Here is a 21,610-nt window from a genome sequence, read left to right on the forward strand (position 1 = left end):
AAGGAGACAGCTGCGGACCTGTCTAATATTCTAGGGTCAGTTCAGAAATGAGGGTTCTTTATTATTCTACTTCTTTGTGAAGTTAAAAAAAAAAAACTTACGTGGGAGAAGAAAGCTCCCTTTCCCCTCTGTGGACTTTAGAGGGACATTGAAACCTCTCCCCAGGTTCATGGGATTTTGTACAACGGCAGTCACCAAGTTGGAGGCTAGTGACAATGGATGTCATTCCAGTCATTGTTACTTAGAGACTGTCTCTTAGGGATTCTTTCCCCTGACACTGGAGAAAAATCTGGGTGGGATTTCAAAGGCTATCTCTCCGTCTTTTGTGCAGTAGTCAGACGATTTAAAGGAAAAAGGGAGAGAAAGACCTTGAAAGGAGATACATAACCAGAGGTAACCCAGAAACCATTCCATTTCCATGCCAATTGAAAAACCTTGGAGGAGGCAGAGAGAAATCACATGCACACACATGCTCTACCCCATCGAAAAACTCCGTGTGCTTTTCCCCAACCCCTCCTCTCACTTCAGCCTCGAGGATAAGAATAACTGTTGCTCCCAATGCTACCTTCTTCTGGAGCCAAAAACACAAATGTGAAAAACAAATGAGAAACCAGATGGGGAGGCTCTCACCCATGTATAATGCTGCCTTGCTGCTCTCCCCGTGCCTGGCTGAGGCAGGGGTGTGAGGGAGTGCGAGAAGACTGAAACACAGGCCAAGCAGAAGTCAAGGCTTGCCCAGACAGAGTGTCAAGGGCAAAGAGAAGCGGGGTCTCACTTCTAGGCTGCATGGCGCAGAGATGCTGAAACCCAGGAGATGGTAGTCTTTCGGGCCAGAAAACCCCAACTGTTCGGCTAGGCAGGGAAAGCGGCGGGGGAAATGGCAGCCCAGCCCTGTAACCCAAGATAGTCGGGGGGGATGCCAGGTAGGCCCCCCAGCAGGACCAGCCTCCCGCCCTCGGGAGCCCACATAGAGCTAAAGCCTCCTTGTGTTCCTTTCTCCCAGCCTGGTGTCTCTCATCCGAGGCCAAGTGGTGACTACAGATGGAACTCCCCTTGTCGGTGTCAACGTGTCGTTTGTCAAATATCCAAAGTACGGCTACACCATCACCCGCCAGGATGGCACGTAAGTGGCTCTGCGAGCTCGAGGCCTGCTTAGGATGGGAGGCCCATGCCGGGGAGCAGATGGTGCTATCTACTGGAACCATGTGGCACCCCCCCACGGACTGCAGTCCCAGCCGGGCCAAGCCACCAGTGAGGCTCCGAAAAAGCTATTTTTTGCTTCACATGTTGAGTGCTAAGAGCACAAAGGGGAGAAAAAAAAGGGCAACCTTTGGCAGGGCTGCAGAAAGCTGCCACCTCTTTCTCCCCTGTGTCATGTCAAAGGCATCCATGAGAGGCGGGCATGGGAGGGAAAGGGAGAGAAACCGAGAGAGTCCCTGGGAAACCAACTCCACCCACATCTTAAAATAAAAGGCAGCACAGGGCTCTAAGGTAAGGAATACCAGAATCCACACGACGCCATGCGTCCTGTGGAGAGCTCCTCTCCCTCTGTCTGGGATTTGGAGGATGTGTTGTCTCACTCCTATTTCTTTGGGGGGCAGAATGTAATCAGAGGCGTCTAATTAAATACACTTAGAAGTCTTCCCGCTGAGTGAAGAAAGGAACCTTTCCCTATTATCGTCTGATTTGAAATGCTTACCAGTTCAACCCAGACCAAAATGAGAGTACTGTGGTTTCTTTAATCCATTGGACATGGAGCTGTAATAAAATATCCTTGAAAAAGAAAATGTAAAAGTTACTCAACCTTGGACAATGATGTGCTGCCAGATTCGATCCAGAATGCTCAAGGGGGAAGCGGGATAGTCCTGGTGAGGAGAGGGATGTCATTTTCCCCATGAGACCAGAGCCTGAGAAATCACCTATCATGAGATCTAGGTGTACTTCACAGTCTCTGTTTCGAACTTTTTTTTACTGGCTTTAGATAGAAGCTTCTTGCCAGCACTTGGCAAGTCTTGCAAGTAATTTCAGAAACTACCAACCCCCAGAAGCCTTTCTTTCATCAACCAGTGCCCAGAGTTTCCTACATTTGATGGCAAAAGGAGAATTGTGTTGATCTGCTTGAAATCCTCAGTTTTCATTCAAGTTCTCACTTTATTATAACCTATAATCTGACTTTTTGAGACCAAGCTCAAATTTTCTTCAGGCAAAGAGATCATGGGTTTAGGTGATGTCATTTTCATAACTACCCTAGCTTTTCACTAATAATGTCTGAAGGTTACCTTTTGACCTAGAGATTCCTTTGCTAGATGTATGCCCCAAGGATGTCAGAGACAGAAGAAAAAGTCTGAAATATTCATTCTAGCACTTTTTATGGTAGCAAAGTCTTGAAAACAAAATAGGTACATATCATTTGGAGAAAGGATCTCATTTTCTTATCTGTAAAATAAAGGAGTTGGACCACATAAAGCATCTAATAAGAGCATTCTATTTGCCAGGATCAACCAGGCTGTTCACTTCCAGCCCTAAACCTGAGAATATCTAAACAAATGGTGATAAATGAATGTTATAAAATATAGTAGAGCCACGAGAAGTTACAAATAGGAAAGATTCAGAGAAATCCTGGAAGCTGTATGTAAACTGATGCAAAATTGTTGGCAGAACCATGAAAACCATTTTAACAATTAATCAAATAACATAGATATTAAAAATAGTAAAATAAAACTGAATCAGTATTTATAAAGTGCCATATATGTATGTACATATATATGTGTGTATATATATAATATAGTATACAAAATATAATATACAAAATAAATATAAAGTAATATATTTAGGGGGAAAGCATAGCAGCTAGAAGGAACGGGAAAGGCCTCATGTAGAAAATGGCACTTAAATTTTTAAGGATATTAGGGATTTTTAGAGAGAAGTGTGAAAAGAAAGATCATTGCTGTCATGAGGAATGACCTATGCAATGACACAAAGATGGAAGGAATGCCTTATGTGAACAATAAGTTAATTTGGCTCAATTATAGGTTATGGAAAGGGGAAAATGTGGTCTGAAAAGGAAGGTAGAGCCAAGATATTAAAGGTTTTAAAGGCTAGAAGTAATAGGAACTACTGGAATTTTTTGAGTAAAGGACTGACAGGGTAAGACTTGGGCTTCAGAATTGTTACTATGGGTGTTATGTGGATTATAGATTGGAGAATTCCATGTAATAAAAATTACCAACCTAGCTTGTCTTCCTTCCATCCCTGCAGAAATGAGAAATCCATAGGTAGAATATTGCATATACTATTGAATCCCAGTTAATATTTTGTTTGGTTTTGCTGAATTGTGTTTTCTGCTTCCTTTTTCCTTTTTAAATCTTTGTTACTAGTGGAGGCTTAATAGTATAGTGGGAGGATTATCACTGGAAATGGATATAATGTAAAACAAAAATCAATCAAACTTTTCAAAAGAGCTAAATGTCAATAATTCCTAAGGATATAATCCCTGAAGGGCCAACATCTTTTGGTTGTGTGCTTTAAGAAACCTACCTATGTGGAATCACACAAAAGAGCTTTTGTGCACGTCTGAGGTCTTCTGAACTCCCCTGGCCTAGATATAGAATTGACCTTCTTAACAGTATCTTAATCCTATCTCTTAGGTATCCAAGCTGAATGTGTCTTGCATATAGTAGGAGCTAAATAAATGTTTTGCTGAATTGATTTAAATTAGGTTAAATTAGAAAAAAGACTAAGGAAAAATTTGAAGAAAGTTACAATGAATGCTACCCTTTATATGAAAATATAGCTTGCTCTAAGCAGAACCGATAATCCCACATAAAGGTGATAATGCATTTTGATTTGCAAAGAACTGCTGATCTTTCCCATCTAAGTGAATTCTCTTTCTCCCTAGGTTCGACCTTATTGCCAATGGAGGTGCATCCCTGACCCTGCATTTTGAGCGAGCTCCTTTTATGAGCCAGGAGAGGACAGTGTGGCTTCCGTGGAACAGCTTCTATGCTATGGACACACTTGTGATGAAGACAGAAGAGAACTCCATCCCCAGTTGCGACCTCAGTGGCTTTGTCCGACCCGATCCAATCATCATTTCCTCCCCGCTGTCCACCTTCTTCAGTGCTACCCCTGGGAGAAATCCCATTGTGCCTGAGACCCAGGTAGGAACACAGCGACCAACCTTCACAGGCCTGTCTAGCAATCCATATTCCAAGCCAGAGCTGGTACCCCTTTACTGCATCTCTCACCTCCTTCCCAGCAGTGATTGCCAAATTACTAGGGCCGAGGGACTAGGAGACAGAATTCACAGAGAAGGCTCAAACCCAAGAGCTGGGATAAGTTTCTATCTGCTGGAGACTGAACCTTGATTTCTCTCTCCTTGTGGAGTCCCTATCTACCCTTTTGAGTCATTGGTGATTTCTGTGCCTTTTAATAGACTAAAAATATCATACATGTGTGTAGCTCACCTGCAAATTGCTTTTTATTCCTGTTAGTCACAGAGATACATGGTAAGAGGCTTTTTAATGATCTACCTAGGTAATACTATCAAGGGTATATTACATGATTACATCCCTGTTGCTTTATACCGATTGTCAATGGAAGTTGCAGGTTCATATAATTATAGTCTCTTGTGGCCTCCTTGCATACAGCTAGCAATAAAGCTTGCTATTCATATTTACATCTTTTGCCAGCAGTGTGATTTTTTAAAAAGAAACACAACAGTGACCAAGAATCATTATTAATTCAAAAATCATAACCTCGGCCTCATCACTCGGCAGTGTAGGATACATTTTTTTCCCTACCATGGAAAGTTGTAATACCAACAATACAAGATCTATCAACTAGTGCTCTAGTGAGTGGGATAAGCACAATGAGAGAAGCTCACCAGCCAGGCCCCTTTGATGTAGCATGTCTGCACTGTGTTTCCCACCAGGTCCTCCATGAAGAAATCGAGATCCCTGGCTCCACTGTGAGGCTGTGCTATCTGAGCTCGAGGACCGCTGGGTATAAATCCCTGCTGAAGATCACCATGACTCAGTCCACCGTGCCTCTGAACCTGATTAAAGTTCACCTGATGGTAGCAGTGGAAGGACATCTATTTCAGAAATCATTCCAGGCTTCCCCCAATTTGGCTTATACTTTTATCTGGGATAAGACGGATGCTTATGGCCAAAGGGTGTATGGGCTTTCAGATGCTGTGGGTATGTTTTCTCTTTCTCCTGGTAACACTTTGAAAAACACAGGGAGAGATGAGGATGAATTCAGGGAGGAGAGTATAGTGTAGACCTCCAGTTCACATTGCAGTTCCTCAAGGGAGTGAGACTTATTTGGCTTTCTATGACTTTGAAATAATTTGCTGACTCTTCCCCTTCACTCACATCCCCTTGTTGTTGGTGGTGATGGTGATGGTCCTGGTGCTGGTCCTGCAATCTTGAAAAGAACTATGACCTAGGTAGGTGATGTCATGGCATGCAAGTAAGGATAAGATAGAGTATCTTATAATAACTAGGCTTGAAAGGACAGTAACATGAGGATTCAAACAATCTTGTCCAATTTACTTTCCTACCTCTGAAAGCTTCTTTAAGATCAGGTAAAATCCAGAAGACTTGAAATCACCAAAATACTTGAAATCTTTGAGAATATTGAAAGTTTTTCATCACAATGAGTAAGACTTCCATTTTTGGTGAAGATCTACCAACATCCAAATAACATACAGTATCTCAAAAAAAAAATTCACATTTGATTTAAAGGCCATCACACAATTTTTAAGGCAGCAGGTTAACCTCAGTGATCTATTTTGTTCAGGTCAGTGTATCTGGGAGATGTAAAAGGCAGTGTGGTATAATAAGAAGGAAGTTGTCATAGAAATCAGAAAGATCTAGATTCAAGCCCTATCTTTGACACATACTGGCTGTGACCCTGGACAAGCTGCTTAACATCCTAAAGGCCCTAGACAATTTTCTAATATTATAAAGTGTAGAGAAGATGCCAGTGTACACTGGCAGAGGTAATTTCCTCACCTGACAATACCTTACATCAATGATGTGTTGGGTCTGGTCTCTATCTTAGCTCAATAGTAAAATGACCCTTTATTGCACAAGCATACTCCAACTGAAGACAAAGAGAGAAATGCTAACAGACAATCAAAAGTTGTTTTAGGATTAAGGATATAATCCAGATAATCTCCAAAGAGACTAATTCATCTAGATATAATTGAGATCTTTGCAGTATTAAAAAATAACTCCCATTTCAATAGCTTTATAAATCTTACAAAGCACTTTCCTTCATAACAACTTTGTGATGTAAATATTGCAAACATTATTATCCCCTTTTTATAGATAAGGAATCAGATCCATAGAGTTTTAGTGACTTGCTCCTGGTTACACACTTAATAAGTGTCAGTGACCAGGTCTCCTGACCCTAAATCTATCATTCTTTCTTCTGGACCACTCTGCCTTGTAGCTCTATGATATATTTCTAATTAAGAATTTTTAAATTTCTAACAATATTTATATCATTCATTCTCTTCTCTTCCATGAAGGTAGGGAGGAGTTTCTTCTCCCCTTTTAATAGAGGAAAAGTAGAAAAAAGGGAATCTAGGTAGCATAGTGGAGAGAGCAATGGCTCTGAAGTCAGGAGAACCTGAGTTCAAATATAGCCTCAGACATTTATTAGCGTGACCCTGGGCAAGTCACTTAAACCTGATTATTGCCCCAAAATAAAAAAGAAGTAAGGAAAATGAGGTCCAGAAGCAATAATAACCCATCAATAGACTCAAGACTAGCACTTAGTTCTTTTTTTTTTTCATTTATTTATTTATTTATTTATTTTTAATAATTTTTTTATTGATAGAACGCATGCCAGGGTAATTTTTACAGCATTATCCCTTGCATTCACTTCTGTTCCGATTTTTCCCCTCCCTCCCTCCACCTCTTCCCCGAGATGGCAAGAGTCCTTTACATGTTGAATGGGTTGCAGTATATCCTAGATACAATATATGTGTGCAGAACCAAACAGTTTTCTTGTTGCACAGGGAGAATTGTATTCAGAAGGTATAAATAACCCGGGAGGAAAAACATAAATGCAAGCAGTTTATATTCATTTCCAGTGTTCTTTCTCTGGGTATAGCTGCTTCTGTCCATCTTTGATCAATTAAGGCTCTCTTTATCGAAGAGGTCCACTTCCATCAGAATACATCCTCAAACAGTATCATTGTTGAGGTATATAATGATCTCCTGGTTCTGCTCATTTCACTCAGCATCAGTTCATGTAAGTCTCGCCAGTCCTCTCTGTATTCATCCTGCTGGTCATTCCTTACAGAACAATAATATTCCATAACGTTCATATACCACAATTTACTCAACCATTCTCCAATTGATGGACATCCTTTCATTTTCCAGCTTCTAGCCACTACAAACAGGGCTGCCACAAACATTTTGGCACATACAGGTCCCTTTCCTTTCTTTAGTATCTCTTTGGGGTATAAGCCCAGTAGAAACACTGCTGGATCAAAGGGTATGCACAGCTTGATAAATTTTTGAGCATAGTTCCAAATTAGCACTTAGTTCTTCTTTCACCCCATAATTCTTTCACTAATCCACATAGAGAAGGATAATCACATTAGAACAGGAGTCAATCCTGATTTGCTTATCTAGAACACATACTATGGAGCTGAGTATGTCCTCTGGCTTATTGCTATGTGATACAAGTCTTGGGAAGTGTTCTAGTGTAGGGTTTCCCCCAATCAATTCCTCTTCACCTTTTTTTAAGTCCCTTTTTGTTCTTCCCTGAATTTCCACTGATTTGAAGGCCTTCCATATCTCATACTACCTGCCTCTCCTCGCACTCTATGGGATCCTGAATAAAAGGATAAAGTATATTAACTAACACAAGCTGCTGCCCCCAGAATCTCCTTGTAAATGAGCTGCTATGTTTCCAAGGGCTTTTCTCCTGGTGAGTGAAAATAAATAACACAAATATAATAAATACATGCAGAGAACAGCAGGCTGAGGTACGTGGTCTCCTGTCCTACCATAAAGACGAGTTTTATTAGGTTTTTAAATGATTCATCTACTCCCTCCACATCAGATGGGTCATTTTGTGAAGCCAGTTGTTCATTTGAAAGGTCTTCAAGTCCCCACAGAGCACTGCTGTGTAAAGTTTCCAGGTTGAGTCCAGCCTGAAAATCTGAATTTAATATTGTGGAATCAAAGAAAAAAGGCAATCAGCCCACCTTCTTGAATGAGTTCTTGGATCCAAATCTTTATTACAGAGAATACAATCTACTTATTCTTGTCATATAGTTAAGGAGTAATCAAGATGTTTTTTTCTCTCTTTTTTTCTTCTTTTCTCTTTCAGTCTCTGTCGGGTTTGAATATGAGACCTGCCCTAGCCTAATTCTGTGGGAGAAAAGGACGGCATTGCTTCAAGGATTTGAGCTGGATCCTTCCAATCTGGGGGGTTGGTCTCTGGACAAGCATCACATACTAAATGTCAAAAGTGGTATGTTCATTCATTATAGCATGGTACAGTGGGAAAAAAGTATTGGCTATGGAATTCAGTGGCCTCAGGTTCAAATATACCTGATTATGATACCTTACAGGAAATATTCTATATCAACTTAGCCTTTTTCCCCAAATGCTAAGATCAACCCCACAATTCTGAGGGCCAGGTCCTGGTATAAAAAATTATAAGGAGAATCTTCCAAAGGACTAATATATATAACTTGTGCTGGATTTCCTCTTCACTTAATACAGATTATGCATAAAAAAGATCTTTGTTTTAAAAAATTTAAGCTTTAAGGTATTAAATAGCTTAAACTGATACTAAAATTTGGGGACACCCTCTGAAGAGCAAAAAAAAATTATTCACTAGTGTGCTAAAAAAAAATGCTTTAGTTGTGGTCAGTTTAATTGAGTTAAGCAGAAAATACTTTTTGTTGTTTTGAGCACTGTTGCTGTATTTCTTTTTAAATATACTATTTATCTGCCTTGGTTAAGTATTTTTACAGTCTAATCATGCATCCTTTGAAGTATTGAAACAAGAAGTAAGTACAGAATTCTGTAGTAAACTTGAAGAGATCTTTTCTTTAATGATTAAAAGATTGTGCTTTTCCCCTTAGTGGAAGTGTTTAAGTAGAAACCAGTTGCCTACTTTCCTAGGATAGTATAGAAGATTCCCCTTCAGGAATGGGACTAGTATGAGCTAAGCTGCCTCTGAGGTACCCTCTCATTGAGAGTCTGTGATTCTGTAAAAAATAACTTATCATTAAGTAGATTAGTGACCAAAGTAGAGGATTAATCATACACATTTTTATAGGGCACTTCCAAGCATGGATTCAATTTGATTCAACAAAAATCTATCAGATGCCTGCTATGTACCAAACACTGTATGTGCTAGAGATACAAAGATAAAAACAAAATAGTAACTGTCCCAAAGGAGATTACATTCTAATGGAGAAGTTGTGGTTCACATATAGGTATGAATCAGTAGTCTAGTTCCTTGGTGCACCCAAGATTCATTTATTTCAAAGGAGAGGAAAGATTTTTCAAATAGATCGTGACATACTTAAGGCATGGTCCTCTCAGGAGCAAGGACTGTGAATAATGCCTTACTGAATCTAGTGTTTAGTGTCCCTTTTTCATAGCACAAAGAAAGAAAAAGATAGGAATTTTCAAATATAGATGGGTCATGAAAATATCTGCTTTCAGCAGTATTATCAGGACCTGACTTAGTTATCAATAGTTCTCTGTCCTATCTGAGGCAATCAATCTGTAAATATTAAGTAGCTACTATGTGCTAGACAGTATGCTAAGCACTGAGGATAAAAAAAAAAACAATCTTTCTCCCCAAAGAGAATATAGTCTGATGGGAAAGACAACATTTAAATAAATATGTACAAACATACTATATACAGGACAAGATATGTACTGGAAATAATTAACATAAGGAAGGCTCTTCAGTTCAGAGGAGTTGGGAAAGACTTCCTGCAAAAGATGAAGTTTTAGTTGGAGCTTAAAAGGAAGCCAGTGAAATTTCTAGACAGAGCATTCCAGGCATGGGAAACAGCAAAGATGCTGAAGAGTTAGGAGATGGAATCTTTTATTTGTGAATCAGCAAGCAGGCAAGAGTCGCTGGATCAGAAAGTATGTGGTGGGGAGTAAGGTATAATACTGGAAAGATAGAAAGGAGCTAGGTTATGAGGGGCTTTGAATGTCAAACAGAGGGTTTTGTTTTTCATCCTTGAAGCAATAAGGAACCACTGGAGTTTGTTGAGTAAAAAGGAGATGGAAGTAGAGGGGCTGACATAATCAGACCTTTACTTTACCAAATCATTTTGATGACTGGATGAATTGGAGACCCACCATCTGGTTATTCAATAATCCATCATTGAAGTGATAAGGATGTAAAGCATTGGCAATGTCAGAGGGGCCATATTCGACATGTTGCAGAGGTTGTTGCAACCTGCCTTGCCAACAGATTGGATTTGAGGAGTGAGAGTTGTGAAGAATCTGGGATGACTCCTGGGTTGTAAACCTGAAGGATTGAGAGAAAGTTTTACCCTCTGATATCATAGGGAAGGTAGTAGAGGGGAAAGCTCAGGGGAAAAGATAATGAGTTCAGTTTTGGACATGCTGAGTTTAAGATGTCTAATGAACATCCACTTCAAGATTAGAGGTCAGCACAGAATTTGGGGTAAATAGATATATTTGAAAATTAAAAATATAGAGAGATGGTGATTAAATCCATGAGAACTGCTGACATCATCAAGTGAAGTAGTTTAGAGGAAGAAGAGAAAAGATTCCAGAACTCTGAGGGATATCTTTGGTTAGAGGCTAGGAATTGGATGAGCATCCACCAAGAGACTGAGAAGGAGCAGTCAGATAGGGAGGAGAAGAACCAGAAGAAGACAGTTACTGAAAACTTAGATAAATATCAAGAAGCAGGTAATCAACAGTGGAGAGTGATCAAGGAGAATGGGGATTGGAAAAAGGCCATTGGATTTGGCAACTAAGAGATCATTTAGAGAGCAGTTTTAATAAAATGATAAGGTTGGAAATCAGATTATAAAAGGGGAAGAAGAGAATGAGAAGAGAAAAAGTAAACTTTTCTCACATAAGTAGAGGTTGAAATATTTGGGCAGAATTTGACCTTGACATTACTGAAATCTTTCTGGCATACTTGAGTTTTGTTCTTCCTAGGAAAAGAGGTAGAAATGTCTAAATAAAGTTTGGCCATGTCACTATTCATCTCATTATTAGGTTAATGATAGTTGTTGGTGTTCTTTTAGGGTTGATGTTTCTTTAAGGAGTGAAAAGATGGATCCTTCAGCTAGTAGATAGCATTGGACAATGTGGCCTCTTCAAACCAGAGCCCAGTGTCCATAAACGAATGAATGAATGGAAGAAAAAACATTTATTAATTTATAACATATCAGACATTGTGCTGTCTTGGGGGAATAAATATAAAAATGAGGCAGGCCCTCCCCTTAAGTGGCTTAAATTCTAATAAGGAGAGATAATACATAGAGAAAGTAGTAGTAGGGAAAGGTCTTAGGGTCTGGAATAGTGAAGTCAAAATGATGGTGAAGTTGCTTGACATACTCCTGAGGAATGGTAGGAAAAAAGCAAGAAAAATGATCTAGAATAAAGGAGAGATTACTCACACTCAAATAAGGGTTCCCCAATGTACAGCAGAAAGGAACTACACAAGAGAAAACTGGGAAAGAACTGGTGAATAGGGTGAGTGTGATTCAGGCAGTCGCTGTTGAGTTATTTTAGTCATGTCTAACTCTTCAGGACCCCATTTGGGAGTTTCTTGGCAAAGACACTGGAGTGGTTGGCCATTTCCTTTTCCAGCTCATTTTACAGATGAGGAAATTGAGGCAAAAGGGGTTAAATGACTTGCCCAGGATCACACAGCTAGTAAGTATCTGAGGCCAGATTTGAACTTTAGAAGATGAGTCTTCCTGTCTCCAGGCCAGACTTTCTATCCACTGCACTATCTAGCTGCCCAGGGTAAATAGAGGTATGGTTTATTGCCAGTAATAGATTTATGCTTGGAAGTGGCTGACATGAATAACAGAGATACAGGAGACAGAATAAGGGCCTGACAGAGATGTCAGGGAATGAGATGAACAAAGCAGGGATGCAGGATGGAGAATGTAACAGACATAGCTCTGCTTGCATATCCTACATCTCTCTCTCTCTCTCTCACACACACACACACACACACACATACACACATAGAATCCAGTTCAAGCTCTTCTCTAGGGTTATGGCTAGGACATTGATGTGGTAGCTGCAGGTGCTTGAGCACAGCCCCCTCCATACACTCCCTAGGGAATGGATAATTTCCAAGAGTTTTCCAAGTTGGAGACAAATGCCTCCTGAGCCTTTGCCCTCATACCTCCATGGATAGCCAAAGACACAGAAAGTGCTGTAGTGTGAGCTACCTGTGTGTGGTTCATTATAGGAAGAGCAGCTTTATGTAGTAGATTGGAGGCTGGTCTCAAAGCCAGGAAGACCCAGATTCTCTAATATATACTGGCTGTGGTCCTGAACAAGTCAACTTTCAGTGCTTTAGGCAACTCCTTAAGATTGTAAGTTGCAAAGAAGGTGCCAACTTGTATCAGTAAAGGGGGTCTCTTCATCTGGGAGTTCCTTATACCCATGAAATCACAGGTTCCGTTACTAGTCTATAATACACATCAACCATACTATTTATTCCCAAGCAGTTCTGGAGAGATAAAATACACTCTCATTTCCCTGAAGGTGATCATTACCTGATTTTTCTCTTTTCTCTTCTTTCTCACCCACCCATCATCCCTGACCCATTCACCATGGGGCCAACAGAAACTTTTCTCTAAGGATTTCTGGTAATCATTCCCATTTCCTCTTTCCCTAGGAATCCTCCATAAGGGTACTGGGGAGAACCAGTTCCTGACCCAGCAGCCTGCCATCATCACCAGCATCATGGGGAATGGACGGAGGAGGAGCATCTCCTGTCCCAGCTGCAACGGTCTTGCTGAAGGGAACAAACTTCTGGCTCCCGTGGCTCTGGCTGTGGGGATCGATGGGAGTCTTTTTGTCGGGGATTTTAATTACATCCGGCGCATTTTCCCTTCTCGGAACGTGACCAGCATCCTAGAATTACGGTAAGCATCCTCATGCAGGCAGTACCTCTTGCTTCATCTCTCCCTACTAGAAGATCTATCCTCTGTCTCCACCCCTTCTCCCCTGGGAAGCCCCTCATATAGAAGAGAGAGGTTGGGAAAAGGTTACTGTTGGATCCCGATAGGGCAACTTGGCTTGTGGAGAGCTTGAGTCTTCACTTCCAAAAAGAGAAGTGTTTCCGTAAGCAGCTGCTGGTTTGGGGGGCTCATCAGAATAGTCTATTGAGGAGAACAAGAGTATTTAAGAGAAGGGCTAAGGCTGTAAATTCAAGCCAAGAACTCTTGCCATAAAAGCAAAGTGGAGACAAGTAATTGATCTATTCAGTCTCTGAGCAGAAGCTCTCCAAAATTCTCTGGATCTTTCCAGATTTCTTTGGAGAGTGGATTAGCTTGGCTGCACAGGCCTGACCTTTAAGGGTAAGTCCCCAGGCCCCAGCCTGTGGCAGGCACTCCACCGTAGCATTTCATCTGCACATTGCTGGCCCTTCCACTTGCATCCCAAGGCACTCTGGGCAGACAGTGACCAACACATGGTCAGCTCAAATTCATGCTCTTGTAAAATTGATTTTCCCAGAGCAGGTGATCCAGGCTCTCCAGCCCTGGAGGTGAGGTCTGTAGTGTGTGACTCCCATCCAGAGAGATTTAACTCTGGAAGAACAATAGATAGAGCCATTAAGAGACTCTGGGACTACCAGGTCTCAGTTACAGATGTTGACAGCATGGATAAAAGGAAACCACAGAGAATAGGAAAGCGTTACTCTCACTCACAACTTTCTCCTGCTCTTTCACTAAAGCTTGTACCCAAGCTGTTTATAGTCAGGCAGACAGCTGGGGCTGAGTTTTGCTTTTGTTCAGTACCCCTTCTTTCTGGAGGTGCCAATGATTTAATAGTCTGACAGGATATGAATATTTCCTGACACAGTTCTGTACTGTGTGTGCTGTGTAAGAAGGAACAAAATGACGGAGGAGAATCCCATAACTCCTGACCTCTAAGGGCTTATTATCATTGACAGTGAAAAAAGAAGGAAAGGACAAAGGAGGCCCAAATTATCCTGAAATTAGAGAATTAAGCCTTAAGTCTTTAAGAGTTAACTATTCAACATGCTCTGTAAATCCTTTCCTTCACCATCTCAGCCTCTTTATTTGATTATTAGTGTTGGAGTTTTGCTGGGGGGAAGGGGGAGGGAAGAGAGATTAAATCCTACAAGAGTCACCCTTTCTCTTTCCCCATGTATAAGATATTTACTGTAGCTCAGACATTGCATGGATGATATGATCACAGACTTAAATCTGGAAGGGCACCTCAGAGATCTTTTAGTGTGATCCCTTTCTTTTTATAAGGAAACTAAGCCATTCTTTCCTAAAGTTGGTCACACTGGTAGTAAGCAACAGATGGGAGATTTGAACTCCCATCCTCTGACTTCAGAGCCATTGCTCTTGCCGGTGTCCCACAAATGAACTAAACTCTGTCCTATGGACTATTGACTAGACCTCCTTCCTTTTTTGGTCCCCTTGAGGTTTATTCCCATCAGTCATTTTCAAAGCCCAGGAGATTCGAGTTCCTAGATTTTGAGGAATGATATCAGCCACCACCTCCACAGCTGACAGGGCTCTCCGGATTTAGAGTCAGATGCTTCTCTTGAATGCACCAAGTGCTGTGTGATGAGGGTGGGGGAAGGGGGGTTGAGTCCTGATTTCTTTCGACAGCTGTGTAATTTTTTTTTAAACAGTCCTTGGGCTTGTTCTTGTTTTCAGCAGCCAGGTACCCAGAGCCGATTAGGAGTTAAGCTTTTATAAGAACAGTGGTTTGATTCTTCTTTTCTTCCTACTACATGCCTGGAAACAAAGGGCTGTCAATCCCATCTCTTTAAAAACAGAAAACAGTGAAGGAGGGAGGGAGGGAGAAGCATGTCTTGCTTATTTCTTTGCTGGATTGAAGTTGGCAGCTGAAGAATTTCTGGAGAGAGTTAGCTTCTCTCCCCACCCCCACTTGCCCATCCCAGAGCTGAGTGAGCAAAGCCTGGTATGGGGTTATATTTAAACACCCCTACCCGCCCTCTGATACTTCCTGTCCTTTTTCTCCTGCTCAAAGACTTATTAATATTCAGGCAAAAAATATGGTAAGAGTTATCTTAGACCAAATACTTATTGCTCCCAATACATAGATCGGTTTATATAGTATTCAGGGAAAACAAATAGTGGTTCGGTAGGAGAGGAGTAAAAATCACTTGTACACACCTGTTCTTCCTGAAATATCTTTTTGTTTTTCATTGTCCTCTCTTGAAAACTTACCTCAAAGCAGAGAATGGATTTCCTTGGGGCAAGATTGCATATGAAGTCACTAACACTGTAGAATGAATTAATTTACCAAATTCAGGGACCAGCCTAAGAATAATGGTTGATTGGGAACATGGAAAAATAAGAGAAAGAGAGCTTGAGAAGCTCTTAAAGTGGGGGATGGAAGGGAAGAGATTAAGAAAGAGACACCAAAAATAAACTTTTCCTTCCCAATTTTAAATAGGATTGGCCCTGCCTGATGCCAAAGTGAAAACTAAGGAAGAATAAATTTCTTTCAGTGCACAGATACAATAATGGATGGAAAGGGAGGGAGGGAGAGAAGGAGAGGAGAAGTAGAAAGATAGATGAAGGGATGACCCAGGATGTTATCTGAGAGCTCACTGGCTCAGATTTTGAGAAGCTGAGCTAAGTCAGCCATGTGATTGTGAGCAGGACACATAGGGAATGTTTGGGCCCTCTGCCTAGTCTACACAACACAAAGTGAAACAGTATTGGCAGTTAGCCAGTGAAATAGCTTATCCATCTAGGTCATTTAGACGAAAAGAAACTCCACTTTTTTCTCAGTGGAATAGCAGTGTGTGTGGAGAGGGAGGAGGATGGTGTGGAAGATTTGTGCAAGTGATGTCGATTGCTAAGACTGTGGGAAAGAGATCTCGGTACCTTTCTCTCTGAAGAGGGTCGGCAATACTCACCTAGCCCATATAGCCTTCTGATTGTGCTTGCTTTAGTTTTAATATTCATTAAGCTCCCACTGTGTGCATGGCACTGCACAGAAATAGAACTGACCTCAGCACTCCTCTCAAGGGAACTCATATCCTAAAAAGGTAACTAGAGCTTTATTCTTTTCTGCAAGAGGGGAATTGGGAATAAGATTAGGTTTGGGTCAGCCTGGGATGATGGGACAGGAGAGGTACTTGATCTAAGCTTCCTGACTGATGAGAGTCTTGGAATGGTTTTACGAGGCTCTGAAAATAGAAACTGCTGTGTAAATGCTAAGCATTATTATCTCTGTAATCATTATTGTAAATGAAGGTGGCAATAATGAAGTAAGATGGGAGATGCACCTCTCCTGGCTACAGTATTGCTACTGGTGCTGGCAGAGGCTGGTTACAGGGGCAGAAATTCAGGACTCTGGAAAGCGCAGGACAGAGAAAAGATTGATGGCCAAGGTTATTTTATATACTAATAAGAAACGTCAGCTAAAGGGAAACGTAGTGTCGACCTGGTGGTGTAACTTGAGAGGCTCTATGAAGCAAGGAATAGTATAAGCAAAGAAGAAAGAAGGTTGCCTTTAGAATCAACATCCCTGCCATTTAGTATCCATGTGACTAAGTCATGGAAATCATTTAGTCACCCATTCATTAAGCACCTACTGTGAGCCAGGTACTAACCTCCAGGTATAAAAAAACCTGAAGTTGAATCCTGATGCTGCTACTATTCACCTGTATCATTTTGACCCAGTCATTAACCTTAGACTTCCATCTCCTCATTTGCAAATAAGAATATTGGACTCAATGACCTCAAAGGTACCTTCCAGCCCAAAGTTTTTGAACCTGTGATCTACAAATCATTTAACTTCAGGCACCTAGATGCCTCAGTGGATAGAGCACCAGCCCTAAAGTCAGGAGGATTTTATATCATATTAGAATCTTTATGACTTCATAGCTCCATAGACTTTAGACTAGAAGGCCCCTTTGAGGTCATCTAAGCCTCTCGCTTCATTTTACAAATGAAGAATCTACAGGAAGGGAGCTCACTAGAATGGCAGCGTGTGTGTTTTAATACATAGGGTAAAAACTTAAATTTGGGAAGAAAGATTTGAGTTCAAATCCCAATACAGACACTTATGAATGCTGAGCAACTCATCTGCAGTATAGAAAGAATAAATAGCTCCTACTTCTCAGGACTGTTTCAAAAATTAATTGAAATAAGGTATAGAAAGCACTTTTGTAAATCTTAAAGAGCTATAGAAATGTCAGCTATTCCTATCCAACGTTGCAAAAGTAGAGAGAATAAAAAAGGGACAGAATTCAGACTTGCCTATTTCGATCGCAAGATTAGCATTCTTTCTACTTTATATGCTATCTTGCCCTTCAAAAACAGATAACAATAGCTCACATTTAGATAGGACTTTAAGAATGACAAAACACTTTTCTTGATGTAACTCTGTGAAGGAGGTAATACAGTTAGTATTGTCCACCTTTTTTATAGATGAAGAAACTGATGTTCAGAGAGAAGTAACTCACCCAGAATCATACAGCTGGTTACTTTTAAAGTCAAGAAATTCTACAGAGGTGTTTTGATAAAGTCAGGAAGAAGAGGAATGTTTAACATTGATTATTCTTTCCTTCCACTTAAATCTTGTTTTCTTCCTATATGAGATAAGCATTTCTAAGAAATAATTACTACTGCCTCATGGTTTAAGAGGAGGGATATTCCTTCCCTAGGTGTGGCTAGCATAACCCTGTCTCTTGATCTGCCCTTGACCCCATCAGAAACTCTTTCTTCCCCCATCATAGACAGTATATTAATCAACTTGGAGCCAATATTCCTGGGAAAGAAGTAGGTCAAGACTGCAAACCCAAATCCCTTCAAGTCTTACACAAAATCTTGACTAAAGAGTAGAATTGATATTGCAATAATTAAGAGCCAAATATTACTGCACTGGTGGCAGATAACATTTCACTTTCATTAAGCAATATAAAATAGACATGAGAATTCCCAGCTGCCACTGTGACACAGCACGGTTTGCAGAATGAATCTTAAATTGTGCTATGTCAGTCAGAGCTCAGGAGTTATTGGCATCATTTAATTAACTTTTTTTTTTAAACTAACACTTTGGAATAAAATAGTAAAAATGTAATCCCTGGGCAAACCTACCATTAATGATGGCCCTAGGCTGGGGCCTGAACAGCACCCTAGGCAGGAACCACAGCAACCCTGCCCCCAAGAGCCCTCTTTACTCTCCCAGGAGAAAGAAACAGTGGGCAAGCACTCTTGCTACCCCTTCCCTATAAAGGAGGTATCTCAGAGATAACCGATTCACTCACCCAGATGCTTGAAAACCCCTTTTGGATAGTACACAAGCCCCATGCTTCTTCATCTGCCTGATATTCAGTCCTAGATCTGCCAAAATGTAGACTTGGACAGAGAGAGGAGAAAAAGCAGATGCCTTTGCTACTTTTCTAGTAATTATGCAAAGAGATTTGTTGTGAGAGAAAGGTGAAGCCTTTTGGTTGTGATGAAGAGTACTATTTCAAATTTGTCATTAAGAGAGTCTTTTATCCATGCTTTCTCAACTCCTCATTAGAACAAACTATTGAGAGGTTATCATTAGAAGGGGGAATATAGAGAGAGAATGAATATAAACAAGTATAGGGTCAAAGGGAAGGAGAGGGAAAATAGGGTTAGGGTTAGAGAATATTTATTATCCCTGAATTGGGGTATGAGCAGAAGTCTTTTATAAAACAATGATGACCCTACCTTAAAGCCAAAATGACACTTTTACCTGAGACTACCTGTGTTCTATAATAGCTTAAGTAGGACCCCCAAGAAGTTTTGCAAAGCAGCTGTCCAAGCTTCCCAATAAATCCAGCACCAGACAAAACAACTCAAAATAAAACTGAAAGCTATAACTGGGGGGAGGTGGTGATGCTTCTTTTGGGGCCCTTTATAAAAGAAAGTAAAATGTTATATTTGCTTTACCATCAATTCCTCAGCTAACTGTTTGTTCTTTTTTCCTTCTGTTTTCATTCTATAAAGAAATAAAGAGTTTAAACATAGGTAAGACCAAGAACTCTTTCCCATATTTAATTTGATATGGTTTGTTTGCTTCATTGTGTTTGCTTTTTGTGTTGTGCTTCTTGTGTAATGTATATTTTTATGTACAAAATATAGTTCTTTTTATGTGCTAATTGTGTGTTGTGGATATGATAAGCTTTAGCAATTATGAAATGCAGTCAAAAAGCAACCAAATAAGCTGACAGTAATTAGAATTCCTGGGAGACAGAAGTATAGGGTAATGAACCCTTCGTGAACTTCTATCTAGGCACTGTTAGAATGCAGCCCATAATTGGGCTAAACAGTTGAGGCAAACTTCTGTCTTTTGTAAATGCTGAACAGGGTTCACAAAAGCTTTAATGAACTGGAAATGGGTCAAAAACTCATTTTCAACTCATTAATGATTTTTTTTCTGGATTTATGGTCATTTTTTTAAAACCAAGTTAATTGCTGATCTTCCAGTCAGAATGAATCTAACTACTAGATGGACTAGTAATTTCCGTAAATCTCAAATTCCATTTTAAGCAAGAGGTGGAGATAGCCTAACCTCTTTTGCCTAATAGTTCATGGCATATAAATATAAAGGTATTCAAAATTGCACATATGATATACATTAGGCAACACTGATATGGAGAATCATCTTGCCTGAAGGAAAGGAAATTGGCTTTTTTTTTTAAACTGGGAAGGTGAGTAGAAATTGACCAAAATAACTTCAATCAATACTTATGAGTAACATGTTCTTTTTCCTCAAATAAATATGCATGACAATGGATTTGAGGAAATAATCTATTTGCTCCTTTGAGTAATTGGTCAGAATTGAAGTGACAGAGACAATAGTATCAGGGGATTGAGTAAATCAAATCCTATAAATTTATCCCAGACACTAGAGATCAAATACATGTGAAAGGCATTCTCCAAGAGGTCCTTGAACTAGTTCTTACAACTGATGTTAAAAAGGCCTGGACTTTGAGAGAGCAAAAGATAACACTCATAAAAACATTCTCCTATGGCTGATCCTATCCTGAGGTCTTTTAAATGAGGAAAAATAAAGTTCTAAATAAAATCATTAGGTTCAACTATATCCCTCTAACTTATACAACTCCAAAGACACTAACTATCCTTATAAATCTCCTATAGGATTGTTAGCTTACTTCAATGAAGAATTTGAGACCAGCAGCACAAAGGACAAAAAAATAAAGATGCAAATGTTTTAGGAAGCCAGTCTCCTTTTTTGCCATCTACTTTCTAAGTAATGGACATAAGACCAGTTCTTCATGACAGACTTCAACAGCAAAAATATTTCCCAAAATAGTAGGGTATTAATCTATTAGCAAGTATTTGTTAAATTCTTATTATATCCCAGGCACTATGCTAAGTCCTTGGGTTTCAAAGAGAAAATTAAATAGCCCTTACTCCTCAAAGGGCTTATAGTTGATTAAGGGAGACAAGTATTTCTTTGAGCACATACAAAATAAATAGAAATTAAGTACACAATTGTTTTGGAAGAAAGAAAAGTAGCAGCTGGAAGGATCTGAAAAGACTTCATGCAGAGTACTTGAACTGAGCCTTAAAGTGAATAAAATAGGAAATACACTCTTGGGGGTTGAGGAGGCAGGGGAGGCTATGAATCCAATGCCATTGAGCAAAGAAGGAACACTCCCCTGCATATGGATGAAACTTGTGTTCTCTCCTCCCTGTATTCCATACTAGAAAGTTTTTTGTGAATTTTTTCTCCTTTTTTCCCTTTCTTTTTTTTCCCCTACAACTTTATAGAATTAGGCTCCCTAGAAAGTCCAGAATCAATTATCCACCTCCCAGACAGGCACAGCTGTGTATGTGCCATGATCTTTCTACTGATCACTCTAGTTATTGTTCCTTCAGTGAGAGTGCACAGTCTAATTAAGAAATATCGTGGAGTTTTTTCCCCCTTTTCTTTCCTAATGTGTTTTCTACACATTTAAATTCTCCAGTGACTTTATAAGAGGAAAAAAACGAACAGAAGTACCCCTAGTCTTTCCAACTAGTTGTCTAGGCAAGGTCTTCCTAAAGACCTTGATTCCCAGTTCAATTATATGTATTAATAACAACCTGAGGAGAAGCTATGATTGGAGATATTCTCAACTCAGAATTCAGATTGTTCTTTAAAATAGTCATCAAGATTTGTTAAAGTTCATTTGTTTTTTAATCAGCAAACAGTTGGAGTTTTACCAACTTAGTGACTGGCAAGCTCCATTGCTACAATTCTTCATTTTTTTTCTTCATCCTCAAAATGTTGCTCTCCTCCTGGAAAAAAAATCCCAAACCACATGTAATTGAAAGCATCTGATGTGATGTGAGACATTTTCATCTTTATGATGC

General features: G+C 40.0%; 1 protein-coding gene across 6 annotated transcripts in view; it reads left to right on the plus strand.

Annotated features, from left to right (window-relative positions):
• Positions 1-21,610, plus strand: part of TENM2 (teneurin transmembrane protein 2) — a 1,239,558-nt gene that overhangs the window by 1,183,251 nt on the left and 34,697 nt on the right. For all 6 annotated transcript variants that reach the window (XM_051978860.1, XM_051978861.1, XM_051978862.1 and 3 more), the window contains 6 exons: positions 1,004-1,123; positions 3,899-4,160; positions 4,934-5,201; positions 8,359-8,502; positions 12,907-13,156; positions 19,235-19,255. In XM_051978860.1, the coding sequence (XP_051834820.1) occupies positions 1,004-1,123; positions 3,899-4,160; positions 4,934-5,201; positions 8,359-8,502; positions 12,907-13,156; positions 19,235-19,255 (1,065 nt within the window). The remainder of the gene's footprint in view (positions 1-1,003; positions 1,124-3,898; positions 4,161-4,933; positions 5,202-8,358; positions 8,503-12,906; positions 13,157-19,234; positions 19,256-21,610) is intronic.

Source organism: Antechinus flavipes, chromosome 2, assembly GCF_016432865.1.
Source record: "Antechinus flavipes isolate AdamAnt ecotype Samford, QLD, Australia chromosome 2, AdamAnt_v2, whole genome shotgun sequence".
Lineage (NCBI taxonomy): Eukaryota > Metazoa > Chordata > Mammalia > Dasyuromorphia > Dasyuridae > Antechinus > Antechinus flavipes.